Here is a 19,085-nt window from a genome sequence, read left to right as displayed (position 1 = left end):
ATGTATTCAATAAGGCTGAGAAGACATAACTAGAAATTGAAACCAAAAGATGGAGGAAGCAAACTAATATTAGAAAATGAAGATCAGGAATCTCTTTCTGCCCAGGACCCTTGGCTGGCACCTAATCCGGGCTGCCAGTGGGTTGCAAAGGGAGCCTTGCAGGTCTTTTAACTTCAGAGGAGAGGCAGCTTGGACTGCACACATCTAACCAGTTCTGAGTAATGTTGATTTTAGTTGAGGAAGTATACATGTCTTTTAGAGACACTCTGGGCTTATAAAACCAAAAATATACATTTTTGCAGAATTCGTAAGGGAATATTGCATCAAAAAGTTCTACTATGTCAAGTACTCTACAGAGAAAGCGGGGTATTTTAGGAAAAATTATCTTCCTTCTGTTTGAGACTGAATTTATTAAGTAGAAATGTAAATAGCATGGGTTGTAATTTAGGATAAAATATAAGATTGAGTATATTATCCATTTAAAATTACTATAGATTTATATGCTGATATGGAGATCGAGTTTGGTTTGAGTATATCAAGTGTAAATGAAGGCAGCTATTCATACAGTAAAAATACTGCAAAAATGTATGCAGAAAAACACATGTTAATTATCAATTGATCATTATCAATATAGACAATTCAGTTAGGTTGCTAATTCAATGAGAGGAGAAACTTCAATATTAGACATCTTTTAATTAAGAACAATAAGCCAATCATAAATGAAAGGAGAAAAGAGAGAATATATGTGTAGAGAAGATGTAAAAATAAATGCCAGTATGGCCATCAATCAAATTAAGCTTCATGTCAGTTCTGAAACTTGCTTTGACTTCTTAAAATGGACCAATCCAAATGCATGCATAAACCAACATTGGAGATTTCATGGCAAACTTATACTGTCATTTCCTATCAGGTCTAACAGCAAAGGTTGATGTCTTATGCAGAGACCGGGGAAGGGAAGTAATTGTCATAAGCAATTTATAATACTCAGGGTTGGCTAAATTGGGGTTGTTTCTTCAGCAAATTTGCTTGCAATTTATTTTAAACTGGTGGGTAAAAATGACCACAATTGGATTCCACTAATGACAAAGTTGTACTCCTGCATTGACAGTATACACGGACACAATGAAATGTGCAGGAAATGGTGAACAGTTGGGAATTCTGAGGGACTTACTCCTGATGGTTTAGTTTTGGCTTAAGACAGAGCAGGTGGTTTAAGGCAAGGAAGGGTTTGTGATGATTCAGGATAGGCTAACTCTCGGGAAGATGACAGGTTGATGTCAGGTTCTCTATTAGTCCATTTCTGTTGCTTATAACAAATATTTGGAACTGGGTAATTTATAAGAAAATGAGATTTATTGCTTACAGTTTCAGAGGCTGGGAAGTCTACAGTCCAGGGAACACATCTGGTGAGGCTCTTTGGTGGTGGCTTTACAGCAATGCAGGCGTCTCACATGGCAGAAAATGGCAGAGCAGAGAGAGACCAACTTCTCATGTGCCCTTCTTTAATGCCCTGAGAACCACGCCTCTGATCACCATTGTTAGTCCATTCACTACAGCATGGTCCTACAATCTAATCACTCTTTAAGGCCCCACCTTTCAATTACCATGATAGGACTTCCCACCCTCTTTACACTGTCACAGTGGGGGCTGAGTTTTCGGGGGACAGTCAGCCCAAGGCAGGCACTCTCTGTGGACAAGGCTGGTGGTGCAAAATAGGGGTAGACTGGTGATGAAGGCTCACCAAGTCTTGGTCTTCCTCCAACTTAATAATGAGGGACAGCGATGGGGTGGTGGCGAGATATCCAGATGAGGAAGCTGAAGATCTGGTTTCTGATCATGCTGTGCCTCTCACCAGGTGACCCTGGTTGGACAAGTCACTTGACTCTCTGAGCCTGGGCTTGTCCATCTGTCACATGGGGTCAGTCTTTCCTGTCCAGCTTAGCCTCACATGGAGGGTTGCTGTGAGAGTTTGTGTGACAGAGGACACTTGGGCTCTCTAACGAAGTCCACAAATACCTACTACAGTTGTTTTTTATTATTTGTTGGGAACTAACTCTCCAGCATGAGCTGAAGCTGGAGCCACACAATTGTTTATACTCAAGCCTGGAGATATTTTAGGAAATAATCAATACAAGATGCATTGGGTTGGAGCCATGGTAAGAGTCATAAATCTTGACAGTCTGCTGTTGGATAAAATTAATAATGCTTGAGAGAAATGCTGCACAAACCTATGGGAGCGGAAAATATAGAGTGTGCTTAGGGAGAGAGCTTAAGCTGATGTGGAAGCTGAGAGTCACCCAGAGAGGGTTGGTTGTCATTCTGTATTGTCCCACTGGTGGGGTGGTGTACACATGTGCACACACATACACACTTGTACATGCACATGTACACACACACATGTACACATGTGCACATGTACACAGAAACACATGGACGCACAGATACACATACATGCACACACAGCAACAAGCCCCTGTTCTGTGGCTGGAAGAGACTAGCAAATGAGGAAAAGTAGCATTAATTTCAACAATGGACAATTGCCATTTGCCCACTCAGGGGCCCACTACCTTCTAGGGAAATGCTGGCTGCCTCTGGATTTTTTTTTTTTTTTTTTTTTTTTTGGTGGCTGACTGACATGGGGAAACGAACCCTTGACCTTGGTGTTGTGAGCTGCGTGCTAACTAACTGAGCTAACCAGCCAGCCCTTGCCTCTGGATTTTTTAAATGAAGCAGATAGTGTCCTTGCCCTCTCTCATGTGGCTTTGGGATCTGTGGCTGTGGCGTACAGTGAGGAGAAGGCAGTGGAGTGGAATGGCTTTTGAATCACTGAAGCCCTGAAATGGTCTATGGTTAGAAAGGAAAGTGGAGAATATTGCTTTTTATGTGTTCAAAGTGTTCCCGGACCTTCCCAATTCTCTACCCTTATATCAAGATTGTTGTCTGGGCTCGAGCCAGGCATCCCCTGTTGGTTGGGCGTTTGCGCAGAGTCAGTGCAGAGAGGCTGGGGGCCCCAGCACACATGCAGGAGCTGGGCAGAACCAGGGGACAGCGCCAGCCCCGAGGGAGCCCGCCCCAGGCTGGCCTCCGTGCGGTGCCGTCGACTTTGTGTTGTACAAGAAGAATCTTTAAATACTTTGGACAGTGGTCAGAGAACAGGCCACATTAAAAACACATGAAAACATTTGCTTCAGTAGAGTGATGGGATTATCTCTTAATTTTAAAATTGCTTTTTATGTGTTGACATTTTATTGTAAAAGTAATGTGTAAATTATAAAAAATGTGAATTTAAAAGGTTGGAAAACCATAAGGAAACCATGACTTTGGGTCTGTTATGTTTTCAGGCAGAGAAAACAAAAACTTTTGTCAGCCGAAGCCTGGTCATAGGAGAAGTCATCTTCATAGCGGACATGGCCACGGGAGTGAAGGTGAGAGGTGCCGGGGACCCACCACTCGTGGACTTGCGCTTGTCTTGAGTGGAGCTAGGACGGAGAACGATAACCCCGGGAGCCCTCAGTCTCTATGCGTTTGCAAAATGTACGCCCCACAACCCACCCCCCAAGGTCTCCTTTAACCATTATATCCAGTCCTGTTTTTGTTTTTCCTTTGCTTTTCTATTTGAATACTTTTATTACCTTTGTATCAATTATTTCTCTTTGTCTTCATTTTATAAAAACACTATCATAATCATTTTTTTTTTTTAAAAGATGACCAGTAAGGGGATCTCAACCCTGGGCTTGGTGTTGTCAGCACCACGCTCAGCCAGTGAGTGAACCAGCCATCCCTATATAGGATCCGAACCTGTGGCCTTGGTGTTATCAGCACCGCACTCTCCCGAGTGAGCCACGGGCCGGCCCATAATCATTTGTGATTTACTTTCTTCCCTTAAATATTATTGCTTATTTATCCATATTGTTGCATGTAACTAAACATTTTTTAAAAAAAAACCCCTTTTTATTTTGAAATAATGCTCACGGAAAGTTACAAAAAACAGTACATAGAGTCATACAAATTCTACCTAGTCTCCCCCAATGGTGACATCTTATATAGCTGTAATGCCATATAAAACCAGGAAATTGACATTAGTACAGTACTGTTAAAGAAGATAGACCTTATTCAGATTTCACTAGTTTTTACATGCACTCAATTGTGTGTGTGTGTGTGTGGCTCTTTGCAGTTTGACACTGTATATAGGTTCATGTGAACACCTCCACAGCCAGCATAGAGAACTGTTTCATAAAGAAACTTACGGTGCTGCCCCTTCATAGTTCATCCAGCCCCCACCTCACTCCTGTCCTTTGGCAACTGCTAATCTGTTCTCCATCTCTATAGTTTTGTTATTTTGGGAATGACAGAGATGGAAGTTCATTTTTGACTGCTGTATAATATTCCTCTGTGTGAGTATACCACAGTGCTTATGTTGTTTCCAGAATTTTGCTAAAGTGAAAAGCACTGCTGTGAATACTCTCATATGTCTGGTGTTGATGTGGGTAAAATCTTCCCTTAGGCATTTAACTAGGAATGGAATTGCTAGTTATAGGACCAATGAATGCCTGACTTTCTCCAGAGTTATTACATCAATTCACACTCCCACTGACAGCATTCAATCAGATCCTGTGGATCCACAGCCTCTCCCATACTTGGAATTCTTAGTCTGCTCAGTTTTTGCCAATCAAATGGGTATAAAATGGCATCTCATCATGGCCTTGCTTTGTGTGTCCCAGCTCACCAAGGATGGTGAGTGGGATAGCTCAGGTGGGCGTGACTGCCATGGCCCTTCATGGTGCCCTAAGTCTCACAGCAGAGGGTCAATCATGTGCCCCTGCTAATTCCCTCCTTTCCCTCCCTGGCCACCACGGGGTCTTAAAATAAGTCCCCATATCCAAGTACCCTGTCTTGATGTCCAGAAAGGGGAGAAATTATAACTAGAACATGAAGACAAAATGATTGGACAGGAAACCACGTCAACCAACGGTGAGTCCAAGATGGTGGTTATTTCTATTTGGTGTAGACGTTTTCTAAGGGTAGGAATTAAAAACAAAGAAATCTGTGTCATCCTGAGGTCAAGGCGTCCACCATCAGGTCTCTTGGGAGAGACTGGCTTTCCTGTGATTTCAGCCCAGCAGCATCTCTTTCCTCCTGGATGGGTAGGATGCGGCTATCAGACAGAACGGTCAACTAAGAGGAAACACATAGATCCCCTCTCAGAAATACTGGAGGATCCTGGTCCAGACTCATGAGCCCCAGTGTGTGCTTTTTTGTGTGTGTGTGACCGGTAAGGGGATCGCAACCCTTGGCTTGGTGTCATCCGCACCGCGCTCAGCCAGTGAGCACACTGGCCATCCCTATATAGGATCTGAACCCACGGCGGGAGCACTGCTGCACTCCCGGTGCTGCACTCTCCTGAGTGAGCCACGGGGTTGGCCCCCCCCAGTGTGTGCTTTTACCATATCGCCCTCACCTGCCCTCTTTGCAGCAAGCCTCTGGTGGTCGCAACCATGGAACATCTCCACGGGTGTGGCAGCTCTCTGAACAGGGGCTCTCTCCTTTGGCCTTCAGCATCTTGCACTGAGCCTTGTGCACAGAGCTGCACAGGGAATGTGTGAGTGAATGAGGGGGGCAGCTCGTGGCTTAAAGCAGACCCAAGAAACATTTCAACCAACCGTAGTGTGTGGACCGTATTTAGATCCTGGGCTCAAACAACCAACTGTAAAGAAAAATTGTCAGCTGGGGAAATTTGAACACTGGAGATTTGGTGATATTAGAGAATGAATTTTAAGTGGGATAATGGTTTTAGGGTTATGTTTAAAAAAAGAGTATTTATCTTTTTTTTTTCTTGGCAGCTGACTGGTAAGGGGATCTGAACCTGTGACCTTGGCATATAAGGCTGTGCTCTGACCAAGGGTCTTTATCTTTTAAGGATGTGTAGGAAATATTTAGAGATGAAATGATTTGGTGTCTGGGATAAACTTCACGATAACTCGGGATGTAGGGAGGGAAGGTGGGTGGGTGGAAAGTGAAGCAAAATGGACCATTGTTGAGTTCATTATCCTCTTCTATTTTGTTCGAAATTTTCCATAATAAAAAATTTTAAGAGTTTTATTCCTGAGTACTCTAGAAGGAAGTTTGAATACAGGTAAAGAAATAATTCTTTTAAATGCTTCTCTGGTCATGTCACTCTCCTGTTTAAAACCCCTTCCCATTATACTTTAGAAAAATCTTTCAGTCCTTGACGTGGCTGTGGGTCCTTACGTGGTGTGGCCTGCACCTCTCCAGATGCCTCTGCTCCTCTTTGCCCTCCTTCCTGGGAGCTCCTGCCCTATCGGCCTTCTTGGCATTTGTTCACCCACCTTTGGACCATTCTCGCCACCTACCCTAGATCAATCTTTCCCCTCCTTCAGCTTGCTGACATTCAGGTCCCAGCCAAGGTGTCCTTCCCATAGGGAAGCGCCTCTCAGGTGGCAATTTAAATCCAATCTACTGCTTGTCATCTGTCTTTGTACCTTACGGTTTTCTGTCATAGCATGTATCCATTTTGAATCTAATCTATAATCTGGTCTCTTAACACCACTAGAAGCAAACTTCTTGAAGACTATCACCCTTATATTCTTGGTACATGGTAGGTGTCAATACGTGAGCATTAAAGGAATGCATAGAAACAAAACAGTATGGCAGTTCCTCAAAAGGTTAAACATAGAATTACCACATGACCCAGCATTCCGTGACCTAGGGCTATTCCCCAAAGAACTGACAGGGACCCAAACAGATACTTGTATGCCAGTGTTCATTGCAGCGTTATTTACAATAGCTAAAAGGTGGAAGCAAACCCAGTGTCCATCGACAGATGAATGGATAAACAAATGTGGTGTATACACATTTGGAATGGAATATTATTCAGCCATAAGAAGGAATGAAGTTCACATACAGGCTACAACGTGGGTGAAACTTGAAAACATTATGCTAAGTGAGATAAGTCAGTCACAAAAGGACAAACATTGTATGAGTCCACTTATATGAAATATAAATTCATAGAGGTAGGAGGTAGATCAGAGGTTACCAGAGGCTGGGGGTCGGGAGGGGAGAATGGGAGTTATTGCTTAATGAGTACAGCGTTTCTGGTTGAGATGATGAAAAAATTTTGGAAGTAGTGGTTATGGTTGCACAACATTGTGAATGTTCATAATGCCACTGAATTGTACACTTAAAAACAGCTAAAATAGCAAACTTTATATTTTCTCACAATAAAAGTAATTAAAAATAATTATTAGTTAATAATTTGCTTTCCCACACATCAGTCATTGTGGGAAATCTTTTTCCTTTTGTCTTGAGCGTGGAAATCCTAGACAGTTAGAGGAACCTGTAGACTGTGCCCCTGAGTCTGGCCTGAGAGAGCCGTGGCTGTCTTTTCTGTGGGTGCTGGAAGGAGATGTCCAGGAGGGCATGTGGTGTGCTGTGAACAGTCCTTGGGAGCTCTGGCTGCTCAGGGGGTCCCCATTTCCCCCACCAGCCCAAGAGCAGCTGGTGGCCCCTGCCTTTCGCATGAGCTGGTGTCATTCTGAGGAGGGATGTCAACAGTAACTCATCGAGGTTGTCTGTGCCCCGCGGGTCTGAACCCTGGTCTCTCCCTGCAGCTCTGTGTTTATCAGGAAGCTCCGTGTTCCCCTGAGCGCTTTGGGCAAACACGGCCGTTCTCTCGCAGCCAAGTGCTGCAGGCCTGGGCTGCTCTGCGAGCGACCCCCAGAGGTGGGGGTGGGGACGCTGGAGAGGGGCCAAGGGAGAAAGCCTTCCTTATTGAGGGCCTTGGGAGCCAGCCCAAGAGCTTCTGCCAAAAACATGGACGGGTGCAGTCTGGAAGGACTCTAAAGCTGAAAGAAACGAGACATGCTCCCTTCTCTCCTTCCCCACAGCTGCTCTCTTTTTTCCTTATTTTAATCCTCTTATTCTCTTAGTCTGTTTGGGCTGCCATAACAAAACAATGTAGACAACAGACATTTATTTCCCACATTTCTGGAAGCTGGACAGTCCAGATCAGGGTGCCAGCATGGGTAGGTTATGGTGAAGGCTCATTTCTGGCTTGCAGATGGCGCCTTCTCACTGCGTCCTCACACACATGTGGATATAAGGGCACTAATCTCATCATGGGGATCCCACCCTCAAGACCCCTTCTAACCCAAATTACCTCCTAAAGACCCCATCTCCAAATGCCATCATGTTGGGAGTCTAGGGCTTCAATGTGAAGTTTGGAGGGACAAGATTCAGTTATACACTCTCCTTTCTGGGGTTACTTTTGTTTCAAAAAATACTTCTAGTGCCCCAGTGTATCCCATTTACTCTTAGAATGAAAATACCCTGAATGCACTTAGTTTTTGTAGGAGACCTCTGTCAGGCTGTTTTGTAGGAAGAACGTGGCCTATCCCAGCTGTGGCTTGAGCAGGCTTCCTGCATGCACAACAGGGGCACAGGCAGAACGACATGGTTCATGTTCTGTCTCTAGGGCTTCCCAGTCATGGTGCTGGCATGTTCCTCAATGCATCTGCACCTTTGTGTTCCCTTCATTAAGATGGTGTTGCTAATGCCCATTCATAGGCTGTGTACAGATTTAAATCCATGATGCCTGTGAGGAGCTTCAGACCAAGCCTGGCATGTAGCAGGAGCTCAGTATGTGGTGGGGACTGTAACCCACGGAGACATGGCCCTTCTTGACAGTCTTCCAGGTAGTAGCTTTGTTAGTAGATTGGGGAGAGACCAACCCATGTTCCCAGCTCTGGCCTACCAGATTCCGCTTCCACACAGGAGGTCTCCTAGTTTCCATTTGGGAGTGAAGAGGTTCTGGGGGAGCCCCATCCTTTGGCCCCTTTGGCCGGTCCCCACCGCACCTGCCAGCCCTCAGCTATCTCCAATCGTGGCCTCTGCAGGCTGCAGCCAATCCTCGCTGGGCATGTCATGGTCATATCTCATGCGCCGATGTCATGGCTGTTCTTTTTCTTCTCTGGATAAGTGAGAAAGGAGAAGAGGGGACTTTCCCAAACAAACAGCACAAGGCGGGAGCATGTTTGAAGCTACAGTTTTCATTAAGTGTCCCCACATGATATTTCCTTGCCACTGCATTTCTCAGTCTCTCTCACAGCAAATGGACCTCTCTGAGTCCTGCACGCTGAGGTCTGTGGGGGCAGGACGCTGGGCTGTAAAGACACTGGACACAGCACCCTCTCAAGGACACTTTGCGCTGCTCCCTGTGATAGACATCGCCTGTCAGTCTCAGCACCTCTGTTGCTGAGCCCGTCCTCTCCTCCTGGCTCTTCCTCCAAGCTGCCCCCTTACAGTTAATGGGCCTCCATCCACCCGCTGACTCAGGCCAAGGACCAGGTGTCTCCTGGAGTCCTGTCTTTTCTTCTCCTCCCAAGTCCAATCATCAGCTCTGTCTCCAGAATCTACCCTGAGTTGCTCTCCTGCTCTCTCTGTTGACCACTGTAGTCTGAGCTGCTGCCAGCGCTCACCTGCCCACCTCCTTCCTGCCAGCTGGGCTGGGGTCCATCCCCCCACCAGGAGGCACCTGCTGAACGAGGTGACACAGGCCAGGGAGTCATCTACTCAGAAACCCCTAGGTGCCTCCCTCCCACTCTGCACTTGGCTCAGCTTGGTCAGATGATTGCCATTGAGAGATTGCATTTGATCTGACTGTGGATTGGGGTCTTGCACATAACACCTCTGTGAACTGCTGCAGTGTTCTGCAAACCCACAGGTTCATACGCCAGTACAGGGCCCCTACTAATACATTTAGTGCGTGGAGGCTTTCAAAATGTGGATTAAACACTCTAGTTTCCATCCCCTTCCTAAAGAGGACGAAAGGATTTAAAAGTTAGAAAAGGAATATATTGCAAAAAACGCATTAGCCATCAAAGAGATTTAGGGGAAGAAAATTCCACTTGTTTTAGTTTTAGAAAAATATTTTTTTTAAACTTGACTTCCAATATGGCTTAGGGAAAAAAACATGCAGTATTTGGATGGATTCCATTTTCCCACGTTGGAATTCATGATGTAATTTGCAGTGCTCATGTGATGATTCTGAGGAGTGTGCTGAGTAATCAGGGATAGGATACTGCATGATTCCCCAAATGAAAAGCACGTTATACGTCGGGTATGATTAGTGAAATTTGCCTGTCCTGATGTCAGAGCATTCTAGCTGGTCGGAGCTGTTAGAGTTGATCCGGTGCCATTTCACGAAGTTAACGCCAGGTTGATTGTCCACCTGGGGTGCACAAGCCTCATGCAACTGAAACAATCCCAGAAAAAAGTCTAACCCTAAGCAAAAAAGGCTCCTATTGGCTTCTGTACTCCAAGAGTCCAAGGAGCAGCAGGCTTCGGGCATGGTGTGTGGGACCTGGTCTCTCTCAGCTCTTGGCTCTGTCTCCTTGGCTCTCCCTCCTCTCTCCAATATATTGTGGCTTCATTCACCAGCTCATGGCAATGTGGCCTCCAGCAGCACCAGGCCTCCATCCCTCCAGCTCCCACTGCATCAAAAGGGAGAGCTTCTCTTCCCTAGTAGCTCACCTACGTGTCCCAGCGGCCACTCTTCATGGACCCCCCTCAGCTCATGTATCCGTCCCCGAAGCCATCCTTAGGGTCAGGGGGATGATATCTCACTCATCAGCCGTTCCTGGGCCACAGACTCATCCTACAGCTGAGGGTGGGGTCAGTATCACCCACAAACCACTTGGACTGACTCTAGGGAGAAGGGCTCCCCGGAGCAATACTGTGAGGCTAGAAGGGGGAAGGGATGCTGGCCAACAGACACAGCAGATGTCCCTACACTCAAGGTCTCTGTCTTGGCAGTCAGTTGCCCTGCCCCTCCAAGTGTCCCTGCTCAAGCCTCCTCCTCCTTTTCCTCCTTGTTGGCAACATTTCCCCAGCATCCACAAAGGACCAGGCAAAGTACTTGGCAGTCAATTCTCCTTGAAGGCTCATGTCAACCTTATGAAGCGCTGTTAGGCATTGGGCAGCTGGGGCTTGAACCTCAGCCCCTCCCAATTCCCCAGGGCACAGCTTTGGGTGAGTCACTTCCCCTCTGTGAACCCAGGATCTCCTCTTTGTCAAGTGGGGATGATGATGTTTTCTTCACAGGGCTTGTATGTGCAGACCTCAGTGAGTGGTGCACTGACCACTCACTTCATTTGTCACGTGAACAAACTGAGGCTACTGTGTCATTTGTCCAATATCCTACCACCAGTGGGTGGCTGAGCTGGGACTGGAGTCCAGGCTGCCCCATTCCAAGCTGAGTGCCTGCTCGCTTTGCAGCATTGACCGTGCCATCTGTCTCGCTGTCGCTGCCTGTTTCTCGGGGCGGAACTCACCTCTGCAGACAGTGGTCAGCATCTGGGATCATTGCACAAACACTTGGTTGTGTGTCTTCTACATCCCAGGCACTTAGGTAGGTCCCAAGAAGACAAAGCAGAACGAATGTTCAGAACAGTCATTTGATGGGGTGGACTGGGCAGCCCTGAGGATGAGAGACTGGTTCTCTGTGGAGTTTGGGGGGCTCTTGAAGAGAGTGACCCAGGAGCCATGCCTGCAGACAGGGACTGGAACTTGCCAGGCAGCGAAGGATAAGGGCATGCAACCTTGCCACCTGTGAGACTCGGGTAAAGCTCAGGGAGCTGAATTGATACTCCTTGAATGGAGTTTGGCCGGTGGGTTTAATTGTTATTAAATTGTTGATTATGCTAATGATGGTTTGTATTGTTCTTGTTTCCAGTGTGGAGTAATTTATTGGCTGTTTGGTGGTGCAGTCAGGAATCTTGGAAGTCCTGGATATATGACTAAGTGGTTTCAGCCACTCCAGGTACGGCATGTTCCTCAATAGATGTCTTCTATGGAAAGCCTAAAAATCCATAGCAGTTAGATGTGCATGTGTGTGTATGTTTGAAGAAAAAATAAAACAGAATTTGTGTGAGCAAAAACCTTACTCAGAATGAAAATTTCAAGACTATTTTTTAAATAATGCCTTGAGCTTGTCATATGGTTGAATTCACATTAGCTGTCATCAGAGTGAATTTTATAGTTACCTCCAACTCACCTGTCCCTCTCCCACCAACATTCTTTATCGTCTGAGAGGTCTGCAGTTACAGCAACCATCTGGACATCTAATTCCCTTCTAACATCTGGTAAACTCCAGGAGCAGAAATACACTGGGATGTTTGCAATGACCGAGAGGGGCCACGGGAGCAACGTGAGAGGGATCCAGACTGAAGCCACCTTTGACCTCTCTGCACAGGTGAGGATTCCGTCCATCGTTCTGTGGTTCAGGGCAGCAGGAGACCTGTACAGACCAGACTATCCTTCCTTCTGAGTCCAGCATCACAGCCTGTGTGTGTGCTTTCTGGCCTGAGGAGCCCAGATTCAGAAGAAAGTTCTAAGTGTTTTGGTCGAGGTGGATGTCGGAATGTGTCACGAGCCTAACTCCAGCCAACACTTACGTGGTGCCTACAGTGTGCCCAGCATTGCTCCAAGCACTTCACAGGTGCTCATTAATTTAGTCCTGGTAGCAGCTCTATGAGAACAGTACAGAACCTGTTTTGTGGTCCTTCCTCACAGCAGCAGGTGAGGGACTGGAGGAGGTGCCTTCACTGGCACCCTGCACTGCTCTGTGGCAGGAGCACCATCGATGCTGGGGCTTCCTTACAAGAAGCCACATCCTCTGTGCTGGGGTGACGCGATGTTCTTAACCGTGACCAGCACTAGCATTTCACATTACAACCGAAACAAAAGCCGCACAAAACCATCTTACTTTTCTACGTGTGATGAACTCTGATTTTGCGTCCCATTCCTTTTTCTCTTCCCTTCTCTTTTCCTTTATTCTCTTTGTTTTTCTTCCTTTTTCTTCCCTTCTTATTAATTAAAAAAACATGTTGGTCAAGACTCCCCAAATTGATACCTGTCTCCATAATGGGGCACAGCCTGCACTGTGAAGACTCTGCTCTGTAATGCCCGCCCTTGCCCATCTCTTTAGCTCCTTCTCTCTCCTGAATAAAAAAAGCAGCTATTTATTTATCTCACTCCCCTTTCTAGTTTCTTGTTTGCTATTAGGTATTTCTAAGAACTACAAAGGTATACATAAGTTTTCAAGTTCTTTCTAGAAATGAGTCTTCGTAAGTGTACGTGTGTAAGCATGTATATGGGTGCAGGTGTGGACCTCCCAGGGGTGTGTGGGGACTCAGTCTGTTCTTCACTTTCCCTGAGTTTGCTTTTTAGTAAGTGTCCTTTAGCATCTGGATCTTTATTAGTAGGTTAGAGGTGGTCAGTGTTTAGAATGACAGATTCAAGTGAGGGTTGTCCTGCTTTTCCTCTTGCCCTGATGTTAGCTCTCTACAGTAGCCAATGATGTCCAAGGTCATAGTGAGAACAAAAATTAGCAGCATTAAGATGTTCCTGTTCATTGGGCTCATCTGTGCTAGGCACTAGGCTAAACACTGTAAATGTAACATTGTGTCACATGTTCTGTAATTTTATAGGAAGGTATGATCCTATTTTACAGATAGAGAAACTGAGGCTCGCAGAGGTTATACAGTTAATGAGCAAGTCTTAGGTTCAAGCGCGACTGCCCTTAACAGCGTGGCCACTGATGGCTTCTGACCTAGCATCTTTTGGATTTTGGCTGGCTAATTTTTTCTCTCCCTGAGCCATGGTATTGGTGTTACCTTGCTGTCTCTAATGGGGGAGAAAAACCACCCCCAATTCTTACTTATTTGTTTCTTCTCATAATTATTTTTTTCCCCACAAAAATAATTTCCTGTGTTGATCCCGTTTTCCCCAAACAGCATAAATGATTTAGGTATCCAGCGGGCCTCCGCGGCTGCCGCCTCTGACAGGGGACTTGCGAAGTTGAAATCATCATGATGAGGAGCCTCTGGTGAGCACTGTCTCCCGTGGAGGCGGGAGAGAGAACAAGCCCACCATAAACACACGCCGCCGAGAATTGACATAGCGGGGAATGAATTTCTCCCTTCACTGGGTTCTGTGTTTTCCCCTTCATTTCCCTTTTAAAACACTAGAGCATATCAAATGAGCATTCCCTCCCTCAAGGACTGCTGAAATTGACATCTTGTGGTTTTTCATTCCTTTGGGTTGGTTGTTTAATTTTTATTTTGGGGAAGTCGATTGGGTAGTGGTACGGATAGTTAAGAGGTAAGAAAAAGTTTTCTTTTTACACTTCATGCTAAATAGCAAAAATAAATGAGGTTTTGTGCTCTCTGGCCAAAGCTATCTTTTTTAGCACTTACAACACTGACCGTTTTGCTGGCTCTCAACAAATAATCATAATAGTAACCGACACACGTGGTGTGCATGATTTAGATCCAGCTTTAACTCCAGCATTTTGGCTGATGCAAACTTTCCAAATCAAGCGTTTTGCCAGAAGTGACAAACCTCCTTTCCCAGGGTGTAGCAGATGTTTATGGGGACGGATGGCCTCCTCTCCCTTCCCCGCCCCACCAGCTCTTGTCTGCCAGGCCAGTGTTTCCTTCGCTGCTTCCCTCCTTTCTCCCGAAGCATCAACATCTTCCCCCACACCCCCAGGTTGTTTTGTTGTTTTTTTCCCCCTGTACCCAGTCTCAAATAACTCCTGTCTTTGAGAAGTCCTGGCTGGCCTGATAAGACAAGGGTGGCCTCCAGAGACTTGTCTTAAAAGTTTCAGCTTGTCCATTTATGTTTCTGAAAAGCCCTTGCACATGGTAAAAGTTTCCCTGTGCAAACATATGTCAGAGAGTGTTTTCTTAGGCTTCAAGACTGTGTTTCTTGGCCAGAGAGAAGGTGTAGTCTACATACTTTATAATCTGAAATCTGAGATAATCTTTGCATGGTCAATAGCTTGTTGGTTTAGTTCAGCCACATCTTCAATATTGTCAACTTCAATTAAATTCGTAGTTCAGCTCTATGCCATTTCCCCTGGACTCCCCGATCTGTCCTACGTACCCTGTTTTTAGAGCAGGCAGTATGGTCAGTCCTGCCCTGGCAAGAAGTTTAAGGGCAACCCAAGTGGCCAGTGAGACTCGGGAGAGCCAAGAAGTGAAGGGCAGCCTTTCCTTTGTGACCCTAGGGTCGGCTTCCAGAGAGCTGGAAAAAGAAGACTGAGTTCTGAACAGAGACTGCAAACAAAAAACGTACATTTTCTTCCTGCTTCTTCGTGACCAGTGTTAGTTCCAGATGTTTGGAGCTGGAATCCTTGGCCATATTCAGAGAGAAATAGCACAGCATAGTCTAAGATTCTTTCCATGATAAGATAGAGACTCACTTACATGTGCTTCTGTTTCAAGGGCTTGGACATATGAACCTTTTCTGGGAACCTTTAATTATTATATTCATCGGTTCTCAGAACATGAAGAGACATGTTCTGAGATGATCATCTGAAGGCTTAAATGGTTGATTTCTTTTTATAAAAAACAAAACTGAGTGGGTATTCTAAGCAGTGGTGGGACTCAGTCATGGTCGCCTATGACCCTTGCTTGCATCCAAGTGTCAGTTTGGCCTTTGATTAGTTTGTTGCTGTTTAACCAAAGGCCCATACCAGGGAAGCAGGGATGTTCAGGGCCTGGGAAACAGCAGAGGGCAATGAGGAACCAAGCTAAGCATATACCACCAGGGCTGGCGTTGGACAGAACTGAGGCCACCAAAGGTAGGAAAGGAGGAGGGGGAGAGGGGCTAGTGAGAAATCATAAAGCGCCACAAAAAATGATTGAGTTGTGTAACGTTGAATATACTAATTATCCTGATTTGAGCATCAGGTATTGCACACAGGGATTGATATTCCACGCTGTATCCCACAGATATACGTACAATCAATTATGTTTCAATACAAATAAATAAATAAATAAATAAAAGTCAAAGCCTCAGTATGAAGTAGTCTAGAGAGAGAGAGAAGCTGATAATTGAGAAAAGACTTTGTGCATTAAAGCCAGGCAGACTCAGCCAAAATAGCAACGTCAGCCCGACATTATGAAGAGAGACCAGGAAGGAATGAACGAACACCTTTTAACGACTGAAAACTGGCAGCTGCTTTTACTGATTGGACATTGAAAAAATCACTTTAGTTTCCAGTCATTTTCGAAGCTGAGGCAGGGGTGCAGTATGTGAATTGAGGTGATAGAACAGCGGTGTTGACATCAGGAGGTGGAGCCTGCTGGATTTTTGGTGGTCCCCTCTTTGCTGTGAAATCTCCTGAATATGGCGCCCTGCACGATGTGGATCTGTGTTCATGGTGTTCATTGCATTGAACGAATGAAGGGAAACACTCTGCCGCTCTGTTGTTTCTGTGTAGGAGTTTGTCATCCACACGCCCTGTGAAAATGCCCAGAAGATGTACATTGGGAACACGATGCATGGGAATTACGCGGCGGTCTTCGTCCAGCTCACCATAAATGGAAGATCTCAAGGTTTGTCATCGACACAGAAAACTAGAATAATTCTCTTTACTATTACGGTTTTCCAGTGAGTGCCTTACGCTGAAAACGCACTTCATGGGGCTGTTTTTATCTTGTGAAAAATTCAGTACTGGGCCGACCCCGTGGCGCACTCGGGAGAGTGCGGCGCTTGGCTCCCGCTGCGGGTTCGGATCCTATATAGGGATGGCCGGTGCGCACACTGGCTGAGCGCTGTGCGAGCGACACCAAGCCAAGGGTTGCGATCCCCTTACCGGTCACAACAAAAGACAAAAAAAAAAAAAAAAAAAAAAAAAAAATCAGTACTAACTTTATCTTCTAAATATGCACAATGATGACATTCATCATTACATTTTGACATACACTATTATGGACAGCATACAGTCATTAAACCGAATGAATTTTGGGATCAAAATAATTTTATACTGTTCCAGGAATAAATGAGTAGAGCTTTATTTCCACATTAGAAAGGAGAGTTTAATAACTATCTCTTTGCCTTCCTCAGGACCCCACTGTTTCATTGTTCCTGTCCGGGATGAAAACGGAAGCTTGTACCAGGGAGTGACAGCTATTGATATGATGTAAAAAGAAGGTGGGTCCCCAGGGTACCCCTCTCCTGTGCTCATTCACACCTCCTGCCTGCTCCCCACCCACCCAAGCAGAATCTAACCCAACTTACCTCACTGAAGGCAGTGAAAGCAAATAAAATGATTCCCAAAGAAGACTCTTTGTTTTTGAAGCCTAATTAAGAGTTTTTATGTAGAACTGTTCAAGAACCGTTTACGAATGTGCACTAATCTCATTTTCTCCCAGCTTCTCGCATTTCCTAGTAATACAGCTTTGCCCTGGGTGCTCTTCCGTCTCCTCTCCCTTCTTGGACCTGTGGACTCTCGGGTGCAGGCTGCAGCTGTCTTTCCTGCATCTCAGTCACCAGCCTAGTGTTTGTGCTCACGAGGCCCTGGATGACTCAGTGTGTTAGTTTGCTAGGGCTGCTGCAGCACTAACTGGGTGGCTTAAACAACAGACATTTATTGTCTCACAGTTCTGGAGACCAGAGGCCCGAGATCAAGGTGTCAGCCAGCAGGGTTGCTTCCTTCCAAGGGTGGTGAAGGAAGGCCCTGTTCCAGGACTCTCTCCTTGGCTTGTAAATAACCATTTTTGTGCTAACACGGAGCTCTCCCCATGTGCATGTCTGTCTCCAACTTTCCCCTTCTTGTAAGGACACCAGTCATTTAGATTAGGGCCCAGCTTAATGTCCTCATTTTAACCTGATTACCTCTGTAAAGACTCTGTCTCCAAATAAGGTCACATTCACAGGTATGGGGGTTCGGACTTCAACATATGAATTTGTTGGGTGCACAATTTGATCCATAACCCTTGGTGAGAACAGACTGTGACTGTGGCCTTCATTGGCTGTCCTTGGCCAAGGTCAAGCCAAGTCAAAGAAGGAAGTCTGGAGAGAAGGAAAAAAGAAGAAAGAATGGGGAGAAAAGAGGGAAGCAGGGGTCCTGTGGTGGAGGTGTAGCCACCATCAGAGGAGGGGACCATCCCCACCCCTTAATGTCTACCGACCACTGCCCTGCCTGCAGGCATGGGCTGCAGGTGGGTTTGCAAGGGTTTTAAATGTATCTGAGGCCTTGGCTGGCCCCGGCCCCTTGCAAGCTCCTTGCATGTTTAGTGTGGCTGAGAGCAGACAGGGAGGCCTGGCTCTTGTGAAGTTGTGCCAGATGCTGGAAACACTGGCAGCAGACTGCAGAAAGTCTGCTTTGGTTTCCTTGTAAGCTCTTAAATGCAAGTGTGTCCTTGTCAGGGGGTGATGTTCTAAATAAAGGCATTTACTAAAGAAAGATCCTCCCCCACCCAGATTTGTGAATTAAAAATAGATCCCAGATTCTGACAGGTGTCTTTAGGAAATGGGTCTGGCAGATTTTGGAGGCCCCCCGATTCTTGTGGCCATTTTCCCTTGTCTTGGGGCATTTACTCTCACCAGTTCGCCCTGTGTGCTGAGGGGGTGTGGGTGGGGGAGGGGCTTCACATTCCTGGGGAGAGCAAGTTGGCTTTCCTTCCTTCTCTGTCTTCAGGCTTCCATTCTTTCGGTTGCCTAGAACTCTCCCTTTCTTAATCGTGGTCAGTGCCCGGGAGGTGGGTGCATCCCCACCCCATCCCCAACCAGAGCCCCAGAGCATGAGGGCTACACAGGTTCTCCATCTGGTCAGGGAGAGGTGGGCTAGGTGGGCCAAAGAAAGGGGCACAGCTCATCAAGAAAACAAACATCCCCACCCCCACCCCACCCCAAATAAAAAAAGCATCAACACTTCTAGAAGAAAAATGAAAGCCTTTGCACTTTAGTGGAGAGAGGCCTGGGAAGTAGCAGGGACAACATTTCTGATGCTGCCTGTATCTCCCCTTGCAGCTGCGAATCATTTCTGTTCTCTGCAGGTCTGCACGGTGTGGATAATGGGATTCTAATATTTGACAAGGTTCGCGTACCGAGGGAGAAGTTGCTGGATAAGTGAGTAGTTTTTCCTTAAGTTAGGTTGACTGTGCCGATAATCTCATTGCCCTCCCATGCTGGCCTGGTCCACGCAGTCTTCCCCTAACCAGCCTGACAAGTTCATTGACAACTAGTTGGAAAATAAAGATAAGTGAAAAGAAAAA

General features: G+C 46.0%; 1 protein-coding gene across 1 annotated transcript in view; it reads left to right on the top strand.

Moving 5' to 3' along the window:
• Positions 1-19,085, top strand: part of ACOXL (acyl-CoA oxidase like) — a 181,509-nt gene that overhangs the window by 9,970 nt on the left and 152,454 nt on the right. The window contains 6 exon segments of the mRNA XM_063077815.1: positions 3,342-3,425; positions 11,750-11,836; positions 12,170-12,268; positions 16,307-16,421; positions 16,933-17,019; positions 18,867-18,939. Of these exon segments, the coding sequence (XP_062933885.1) occupies positions 3,342-3,425; positions 11,750-11,836; positions 12,170-12,268; positions 16,307-16,421; positions 16,933-17,019; positions 18,867-18,939 (545 nt within the window).

This window comes from Cynocephalus volans, chromosome 14 (genome assembly GCF_027409185.1).
Source record: "Cynocephalus volans isolate mCynVol1 chromosome 14, mCynVol1.pri, whole genome shotgun sequence".
Taxonomy (NCBI): Eukaryota; Metazoa; Chordata; class Mammalia; order Dermoptera; family Cynocephalidae; genus Cynocephalus; species Cynocephalus volans.
This window is presented reverse-complemented; position numbering and strand designations above follow the sequence as displayed.